General features: G+C 31.8%; 1 protein-coding gene across 1 annotated transcript; it reads right to left on the bottom strand.

The window, feature by feature from the left end:
- Window positions 1-644: 644 nt before the first annotated feature.
- On the bottom strand, window positions 645-10,484 carry LOC111701702 (polyribonucleotide 5'-hydroxyl-kinase Clp1). Its single transcript, XM_023473102.1, has 15 exons — window positions 10,417-10,484; window positions 9,334-9,483; window positions 8,850-8,948; window positions 8,021-8,125; window positions 7,462-7,537; window positions 6,904-7,035; window positions 5,921-5,971; window positions 5,333-5,409; window positions 4,689-4,737; window positions 4,531-4,621; window positions 3,428-3,503; window positions 2,137-2,220; window positions 1,475-1,574; window positions 981-1,057; window positions 645-773 (listed from the first exon to the last, which is right to left on the bottom strand). The coding sequence occupies exons 1-10, from the start codon at window positions 10,462-10,464 to the stop codon at window positions 4,539-4,541; spliced, it is 870 nt and encodes a 289-aa protein (XP_023328870.1). The 5' UTR covers window positions 10,465-10,484; the 3' UTR covers window positions 645-773; window positions 981-1,057; window positions 1,475-1,574; window positions 2,137-2,220; window positions 3,428-3,503; window positions 4,531-4,538.

Genomic DNA, 10,484 nt, shown 5'->3' with positions numbered 1-10,484 from the left:
GAAAAGAAAGGAATCCTATACTGGTTCAAGTTAATCTCAGTATATAGTTTCATAAACCCGTCTAAAAATGTCAATTATAAAAATAAATGTTTAAGAAAAAAAAGTGGACTACTAGACTAATAACCTGGACCACTGGTCTACTGTCATGAATCATCCTGTCCGACTGGTCCTAGACTAAAAAGAACTAGGACTACTAGACTACTAACCTGGTCTACTGGAATACTCTCCTGAATAATCTTGACTTAACTAGTCCTAGACTACAAGGAACTAGGACTACTGAACTACTAACCTGGACTACTGGAATACTGTCCTGAATCCTATATTGTTTAACTAGTCCTAGACTACAAGGCAGGATCTAGGACTACAGGACTACTAACCTAGACTACCGGACTAGTGTCCTGAATCATCCTGTCTCACTAGTCCTAGACTGTAAGGAATGAACTAGGACTTCAGGACTACAAACCTGGAATACTGGACTACTGTCTTTAATAATCCTGCCTCACCAGTCCTAGATTACAAGGCAGGAACTAGGACTACTGGACTACTAACCTGAACTACTGGACTACTGTCCTGAATCATCCTGTCTAGTCCTAGACTACAAGGAACTAGGACTACTGGGCTATCAGAACAATAACATTGTCTAATCTGAAATAGTCCTGATCAGTGAATATGAATTAGTGCAGTACAAATATATAAAAACAATAACAGTACATATAAACCAGTTACATGGCGGAGTCCACGAATTGAATATCAGAAAGAAGGAGCAGGGTATCCTGAAATAATTATCATTTAATTATAATAATAAGCAATAAACATACCCTTAGAATTAGTGAAATTATCTTATAATTAACTTCACACGCTAGTATGTTTATGCTCAGATTTGCTACTTATTTGTACTCTAGGGCACATATCAGCGGTACAAAACGGACAAATTAAAATTAACAAATGAGAACAAACGTTGTAATAGTTTCAAATATTACCGGTAGAGGTCTCGGTTGTGGACTCAGCACTGTTAGTTTCTTTTCTTCCATATTTACAGCTGTCACCACAATGAAGCCTGAAATAAACATTTGACGAAATTTTATGAAAAATGAAAATATTTCTGATTCAATTTTGAGAGAATTTTTATCCCGGAGCTACTCATAATTTCATGATCTTGAGTATAAAAAGGTTCTTATTTGTTCCGAGGCAAATCAGTGACATTTTTTACCGGCAAAGCAGGTTTCCCTTTTTATTTCACGGGTCATAATAAAAAATTGCATGTTTTTATAAAACTTGAATTGAATAAATTTCTACATATAGAACTAAAACTGTATTGCATTATGATTATGTTTTAGTTGTGATTTTTACTTTTTGTTCGGGATTAAACTAAACCTTATACAAACATAAAAAGTAAAAATCCCGGCCAAAAAAAACATATACAGCTATACTAATTTTCAGTGGTATATTTGTTTTAAATTTAGGAAAATCTGACCTGCGACATTTGTTGTGATAACATCCTCTGGTACAGCAGAAAATGATACAGCTAGAAGATGGTTTAACAGGTCACGTGGGTTCGGGTTTATCACAACTAACTAAATAATAAACCAAACTTTGACCAACATTTCTGAGCTATTATTCCCCCAACAGTGGGACGATAAGCTACTTAACGTCCCGTGTCACAATTTATAAGAAAAATTGGTCCTGGAAGCCCTAAGTATTGTAAAATTCCCTTCCCTGTAATAATTATTTCCCTCCAGAAATAGACTGTTTTTCATTTAACAGTAATGTTGACAAATTTCTCCTATTTGGTGTGTCATTATTTATAAGTAAGCGAGGAAATTATCTTTTTTTAGACTCCAACAAAAAGGTAACATCAAAGTTTTATCGAGTTAATTCTTATCTCTTATCTCTTGAATTTTTTCGTTATTTCTGAGGAAACCCAATAAGAAAAAAGAAGTCTGCTGATAAATTAAAAATTTATGAAGTATTCTTTTCTACTACAAAATTTCAACGCATTTGATTTCCCTTTCAAAATGCAAAAAACTTTATTGTATTTGCACATAAGAAATTTTTATATAAAAAAACATCCTTTCTTTAGTTCTTATCTCTGGCATATTCTTTTTTTCAAAAAAGATATTTTTAAAATTTTCTTACTTTTGTTTTATTGTCTGAAACTTTCATCCCCAAGGGTAGACAAGAGTCTGGTAGCTCAGGTGCTCCGATCTTGTAAATCTTGTCCTAAATAGTAAACAATACAATAATCATAATTTGTCTAGTTTCCCGGGATAAAATCATTGATTTTTTTTCTTTAGCAGTAAAATAGAAAGAACCCCAGTTAGTTCCCACTTTTTATCTTATTTTTTAATAAAATCCGAACGACGAAAGTAAAGTGTACGTGATAAAAATAGTAAAGTTAAAAACAGTAATGTAAGCGTTAATTGAATAAAAATATTTGTCTCTTGTACATGTTAAAAAACAAGAAAAGGGATAGAAGTGATCACTTATTTATATACAGGGTGTCCCACATCAAATTAGACCACGTTAATGGGTCTTAATTACGATTTGTGGGACAAATCAGAAAAGTTAAGAAGAATGAATTATTTTGAAAAATTTAATTAGGCTAATAGAACATTTTTTTTTGCAGAATATGCTAGATTTTTAGAGTATTATGTGCGTATTTTGGCGTTAAAGATTGGAGATAATCTAATATGATATGGGACGCTCTGTACATTTTAATTGTTCTATGTCATGATGAAACTAATTTGATTATTAGCTCTTTTCAGCTAGAAATCAATACTTTTCCATAAGAACTATTTAAGAACTAATCCAGTCAAATCAAAAATAAAATCAAGATCAGATCAGATCAGATCAGATCAAATTCGACCAAAGAAAATCAAATAAAATCACACGGGGATTGATTGAGCTCCAACATTAAGGTTTGAGGTTTGTATTTAGGATTTTGATCTTTTTTGAAAAGCGAGTTGATTATGATTTTTATTCTGTACAAAAAATACATTTATTATGATGTTATACAGCCACTATGATTCCAGCAAAAAAAATAATACAACTTCACAAGTAATCTATCTTGAGATCTTAAAACATGATGACCTTGAGATCTGAAAATATATTAACCTTGAGATCTGAAAATACATTAACCTTGAGATCTGTAGATATATTAACCTTGAGATCTGTAAATATATTAACCTTGAGATCTGAAAATATATTAACCATGAGATCTGAAAATATATTAACCTTGAGATCTGAAAATATATTTATCTTAGAGATCTGAAAATATATTAACCTTGAAATCTGAAAATATAACTTCCTTGAGATCTAAAAATATATTAACCTTGAGATCTGAAAATATATTTATCTTAGAGATCTGAAAATATATTAACCTTCAGATCTGAAAATATATTTACCTTGAGATCTGAAAATTAATTACCTTAAGATCTGAAAAAGGAACATCAAAACTGTGAGGGAACAAGTTCCCAGTTGGTCCATAGAAATACTGCTTCACTCTAAAATATTAGCTAGTTACATGTGTTTATTCTTCCGTTTTTTGCTAATGATAATTAGCAAATAATCAGTAAACCTGAGATCTCTAACATCTGTTCTCTGATCGGTTGACTAGGATCAAATTCTAATGCAAACAGCTCTGAATAACCTCTATGACTGGTCAGTCAAGTGGGGGATGAATTCAATGTGAGTAAATGCAAAATTATTCACATGGGAAAACACAATCCACGCTATGAATACCACATTGGAGGGGAAAACTCCAATCAGATACAAAGGAAAAGGACATTGGAGTACTAATTAATGATAATTTAAAACCGAGTATGCAGTGTCAGAAAGCAGCAAACACAGCTATGGCTGTTCAGAACCAGATCCTGAGAGCTTTCACCTATAGAGATAGAACTACATACATAAATCTGTACAAGACATATGTAAGACCTCATCTTGAGTTCTCCTCTCCAGTCTGGAATCCATGGTTAACTTCAGATGTTGAAAGGTTAGAAAATGTCCAGAAAAAAGCTCTAAAACAGGTTAATGGAGTACAAGAAACCGATTATCTAACAAGGGTAAAAGAACTTGGTCTGACTACACTTGAGGAGAGAAGAACATACACCGATCTTGTACAAACCTAAAAAATCATACATGGAATAGATGATGTGGACAGAAAGATTTGGTTTGAGCTGTATAGTGACACTGAAAGGAGAGTAACCAGAACAAGTGAACAGTCCCTTTGTATAGTAGCTTCCAGACCCAATTTGGATATAAGAAAACACTTCTTCTCCAATAGAATAGTTCAGCAGTGGAATGCACTACCTGAAAACATCAAAAATGCAAGAAATGTCAAATAGTTTAAAAACATGTATTTGAGCCAAGTGCCCCTACCCTGATGAAGTAATCTATCAAACCTCTGTTCTCGGAAATGGTCTGGGTCACCAGTAAAGCTGACACTTCTTCCTTGGATCAAGATGGTCCCTTAGAAGTTCCTCTTCAAGTAAACAAGTAAGTAAGCCTACCTCCCCACCCCCTGTATACCTGAGATCTCAAAGATCTGTTCTCTGGTGGCTGACTACTCCCCCAGATTTAGGTTGCCAGACTACCTTCACAAACTTGGGCATATCGCGCACTAAAAAGTTACAATTTTAGATAATTACATATTTTCAAATTTCCTTTCTTTAAATTATAAAGTTTACCTAAATCGTTGTATATTCTTTCCTGATCTAATACTACGATAACATCAACCTAAAACAAAACTTTTGGACTGGAGTCTAAAATTTATCAAAATCAGATTAATATTTAAATGAGGGGAATATATTCTAAAAGGTTCGTATTCACCTATTTAAACCAGAGATGAGATTTTAAAAGCTTAAACCCGACTAAAACCCGGTCTTTGCGTCTGCTTAGACCCAAGTAAAGCTCAAGTCAAGACCCGGGTTTTGGATGTCCTTGAGTTTAGTAAAAACCAACCCTCTTGGGATTTACTCTCTTTAAGGCTCGAGTCTTCAGCAGCTGATGATCGTAAATTTCGTAAAATCTTTTATATTTGTATCTCCGGAATTATTTGTGGTGTCAAATTTTATTAAATATATAAAATAAACATACTATGAAAATAATGTTTCTACATTAAGTTTGATTATCGAAATTTACATCTCCTTGTCACAGCTGATCTGACGGCATTCTGTCTGCTACAGAGATAAAGCTTTCTAAACAGTCTCTCATTGGTCGAATCAGAACCAATCCTGACTTAGGTTCTATCTAAGCCCGAGTTTGGGTTTTACTCGGGTTTAAGCTTTTAAAATCTCATTTCTGATTAAGGTTGACATATTCTTTAATTTACCTCGAAAGCCTGAGCAATGTGTTTAATTTGGTTGTATCCCTCTCCCTTCACCCAGCCGCATGTGTTTATAACCACACCTATTCAATTTCAATGCAAAGATGGCAATACCCGATTATCAACGGTACCCTTTTAAGCTTTGTCTGATAAAAGAATAAACTCGATATCATTTCAAATTAGCAATTTGGAAAACTGATCATTTACAATTGTGAGACCTCTACACAAGTTACTTGCGCATTTCATTGTCGGAAAAAAATACAGAATTTATGAGAATTGAACACTCTAGAAAAACGACAATATCTTCTTCATTATTAATCAGATAAAGATTTCAAGGGTACCGTTGTTGTGAATCGGGCATTGCTGTCTTTGAATGGAGGATTACTTTAAATATGTATATTACATTTAATTATTCATAATTTCCACTTTTTCAAAAATTCTTTTCCCTTTTTTCAATCTCTTGTTGTCGATATCATACTTTTTTTTAAGTGTAGACAAAAAAATACTACTGATTTCATTATCATCATATAAAAACTTAATTGTAAATTTAAAATTCGTTTAAATGAAAAAATGATAACAATATTTCCCTTGTACCTGAAATTTGGGCTTTTTTGTTTGCCGCTAACCGATCTCGCACTACATCCGCTAAACAAGTAATTTAAAATATATTGCAGGGGTGTAAAATACTATTAAAATTTATTGCAGGGGTGTAAAATACTGTTAAAATATATTGCAGGCGTGTAAAATACTGTTAAAATATATTGCAGGGATGTAAAATACTGTTAAAATATATTGCAGGGGTGTAAAATACTGTTAAATAAATTGCAGGGGTGTAAAATACTGTTAAATAAAATGCAGGGTTGTAAAATACTGTTAAAAATCTCATTTTAAATATTAATATTTAATTTTGTTTACGCGCCTTTATAGTTTTATTATTATTTTTCAAGTATTTAAAACATCAAAAACTTTAACAATAAGTCATTGTAATCCATGTGTCCAAATTAATAACGGAAAAAATATGTAAAACTATCTAAAATAATTCTGTTTGAGGGGACAATTATGATATGACTAAATGTAAAACAACAAAGTATTATCTCTTTTATGTTTGTCTATGTCTGAATATTTTCTATTATTTTTATGCTGGTATTTGCAACAAAGGCATATAATAAATAGTGAACCTTTTTTAAATTTTATCTCTTTTTTTTTTGCTTCCAACCAAAAAAATGAGTTAAAAAAATAGACAATTATTTCTGATAAAAATTTAAAAAAAAACTTGTAAAACGATCAATAGCTTGTCATTTTTACAATTTTTAACTGTAAATATTGAACAGGAACAGGGTCAAGGATTGTTCCAAAGTTTACGCCGATAAGCTTATCAAATTCTGATTGGGTCAACTTATATTGCTTTGACAGCGGCTTTCCTTGAACTAACAAAACATGACCTAAATCTAATATTCGGATACAGCATTTTTTCTACCTGGATTCGGATCTTGATACTTTTAAGTTAACAATACGAGGATATTTGCGACTAATTCAGGGTTTGTTTTTTGAACTAACCAAATTAACGTCTTGATTACCTATTTTTGAGACGAGTTGGTTAAACAGAACAAGATTATGTCCAGGTGTCTTGTGTCCGTAGTGGTAAACAAGAGGAGAGTTTTGACTGAAACCCTCCTCTATACCAGCATGCCGCTCCACCAACAGGGCTCCTTAAATAATATTAAAACATCAACAACATTCCTACTCTATACCAGCATGTCGCTCCACCAACAGGGCTCCTTTAATAATAATAAAACATCAACAACATTCCTACTCTATACCAACATGTCACTCCACCAGCAGGGCTCCTTTAATAATAATAAAACATCAACGACATTCCTACTCTATACCAACATGTCGCTCCACCAACAGGGCTCCTTTAATAATGATAAAACATCAACGACATTCCTACTCTATACCAGCATATCGTTCCACCAGCAGGGCTCCTTTAATAATAATAAAACATNGTTAAATATGTATGATACTAAGCAGAACACATAGGTTTCAGCATTGTATCCCTTGCCTGTACATGCCGCTTGTCACTAAGAAACATTTTGTTCAAATATTTTCCAAAATCCCAAAATTAAAAGTTCTACCAAATGATCCTGGCACAGATATACTACCCTGACCTACATCTAGGTCAACATAGATAGGACGCCGACCCATCCGGACCTAAATATATCAATTCATCAATATATCAATCAAAAAATAAATTGATCAATCAATTTATCAGTAAATCAAACAATTTATCAATAAATAAATCAATTCATCAATAAATCAATCAAAAAATAAATTGATCAATCAATTTATCAGTAAATCAAACAATTTATCAATATATAAATCAATTCATCAATGAATAAATTTTTTAATGAATAAATCAATTCACCAGTTAATCGATAAATTCATCAATAAGACAATCAATTCATCAATAAATAAATCAATTCATAATTGATAAATAAATTAACCAATAAATCAATCAACTCATCGATAAATCAATCAATCATCAGCTAGTTAATTCATCAATAAATCAAATATTTTTATATCGTATGTAGAAAGGGAAAATAAAGCCATATTTAATCACAAATAGGATTCTAAATTAGTCATAAAATATAAAATAAACCCTTGGACGATTTCGTGTATTTTCTCTGTATTTACCGCGTAGTTGAGAAGGATTCTGCAAACCGTAGATTTGCCTACATCTGTCGGCCCCACGAGGAGGGTTATCGGACCACGTGCAGTACTGTCCGTATCCTGCTCCGCCTATCCAAACCAAATATAAATTTCAATTCTAAAGCAGACATATCAATTCTCAATTCTTAAACGAAACCACGATTCTCGACCAAAAACATCAATTCTCAAACAAAAATCTTAATTCTCAAACAAAATCTCAATCTTCAAACAAAATCTCAATTCTCAAACAAAATCTCAATTCTCAAACAAAAACCTCAATTCTTAAACAAAATCTTAGTTCTCAAACAAAATCTTAATTCTCAAACAAAAACCTCAATTCTTAAACAAAATCTCAATTCTCAAACAAAAGTCTCATTTCTCAAACAAAAATCTCAATTCTCCAACAAAAATCTGATTTATTCACTAGAAATCTCAATTCTCAAACAAAATCTTAATTCTTAACTAAAAATCTCAATTCTCCAGCAAAAATCTCAATTCTCAAGAAAAATCTCTTTTCTCGAACAAAAACCTTGATTCCAAACAAAACCTCAATTCTTAAACGCAAAATTTCAATTCTTAAATATAAATACATTGATTCGGAATTAAATCCATCATGATTTATAAAAGTTGAATGAATTTAAAGTATTAAATAAAAAATCGTTTAAAGCTTCAAATTAATATGTGTTTTAAATCAATTTTTAAAAATATTTTTAAATTTAATACGACTTTAATTCATAAAGGACCGCGAAGCCATTTTTGTTCCTATATCTAGAACTGAAAAAGGCACAAATAAAAAATATTTCGTCAGGATTTCCTTAAGTCTGAGCTGTTCGAGTGCAGCGTGGGTGTTGAGGTAGATTATCATTGGCGTCTCTTTCGAGGAGTAGGGTTCCACCTCCAGGTTCCCAGATACCTGGATACATTACATAAATCAACCAACCAATCAATCGATCAATCAATCAATCGATGAAGCGATGAAATCATACTTAACAGGGATTGCTTGAGGCATCATATCAGTATGGTTCAGAGGTCCAATTCCTTCCCACATTCAGGATTTATGTCCCGGTCTTTTATCAATTATTGACAATGAATTTTATCTTTTCCGTCTTGTCCTTATTTAAAAAGCATGTACTGTGTTAAAAAGTTTTGTTTTGATATTCTTTATCTTAAAAGCTGATTCATCAAAATGCTCATCCCTTTTTTTAATCAATAAATATACACCAAAAAAAATTATTGGTTTGGAAAATACATTTCAAACAAATTAATTTTTTTGCAAAATTTCATATTGAATTATTTACCTCTACAGTGCAACCGTGGTACGTGAATACTGATATTTTGGCTCCGGCTGCAAAATAATATTTAGTGTGTTGAACCATCTCGGTGCCGAATATCTCCGCCACACCGGTCATCAGCTCGACGCTGATCTTCTCCGTCTTGGGACAATCAACCTGACCCGCCAGATTATTTTTAACTTTTCAGAAAATTCCCTTTTCTTCTTTTTAACTATCTTCGAAAATGATCCCGACAATAAATGTCTGCCCATGGGTTTCATGAGTTGTTAAAATTGTAGCTGACTTTAAACTTAATAAATATTAAATATTTTTGTAAAATATTATTTTTTTGAAAATTAAATCTTATCTCGAATTTGTTCTTAAACCAAAGATGAAGTGTGTCAAGATTTTATTCTTTAGTTTGTAAATATAACAACATTGAAACGATTTATTCATGATAATAATAAATTCTTCAGCATATAAAACTGCACATTTACCATATATGTGTTGTTGGCACTTACGCATACCAAAGAATTAAGAAAAAGGCAGTATAAACTTCAAAATATATTTTGCAATGCCAAGCATTTTAAAAAGAAAAACAGATTGACGTACTCAATAATAACAAATATGAAGGGCCCTACCATTTACAACGGTAACAGAATAACTAATCATTTCGAATATATGACTTTTATTCACTGTGCTATGGTAACAGTTAACTATATGTCCCTAATGGTTGAATGGTAAACCAAATATTACAGATGTCAGATTTGAAAGTAAATAGAATTTATGAATCACAATGTCGTTTTATCACTTTAGACCCTTTTGGAAAAGTGTATACAAGGCCAGGGATCCAGTTATTGTAAACTGTACATATTAATCCAATCACTGATGAAAATTAGGTCGAGAAAGATATGAAAAGTAACTAACTGTAGTTCAATATTTTTACTCCACAGCAATAAATCTGAGTACGTATTGTATATGCTAGAAAGAACCACAAGCCTAATTCATAAACCTGATAATGACAACAAATTCATTAAAATACAATTAATAAAAAGCAAAGTAATAAGAAAAATAAGTTGCTCCATTTTAGAAAAATTAATCTGAAAGTTCCTCAATTCTCAGCTCCTCGTCTGCCTCCAGTCTATAAACATTCTTCATTTTCTATCTGAAAATTCAAA

Source organism: Eurytemora carolleeae, unplaced genomic scaffold (assembly GCF_000591075.1).
Source record: "Eurytemora carolleeae unplaced genomic scaffold, Eaff_2.0 scaffold387, whole genome shotgun sequence".
In the NCBI taxonomy this organism is placed as follows: Eukaryota; Metazoa; Arthropoda; class Copepoda; order Calanoida; family Temoridae; genus Eurytemora; species Eurytemora carolleeae.
The sequence above is the reverse complement of the archived record's forward strand: the minus strand, read 5'-3'. Positions and strand labels throughout refer to the sequence as shown.

Bases quoted from the DNA above. Each gene is read 5' to 3' on its own strand.
- LOC111701702 (XM_023473102.1), bottom strand. From the start codon at position 10,464: ATGAAGAATGTTTATAGACTGGAGGCAGACGAGGAGCTGAGAATTGAG. The intron at 8,126-8,849 runs GAAATCCTGACG...TGGTTTGGATAG, and splicing joins TCGAACAGCTCAGACTTAAG to GCGGAGCAGGATACGGACAG. The intron at 7,538-8,020 runs GTAAATACAGAG...TGATATATTTAG, and splicing joins GAATCCTTCTCAACTACGCG to GTCCGGATGGGTCGGCGTCC.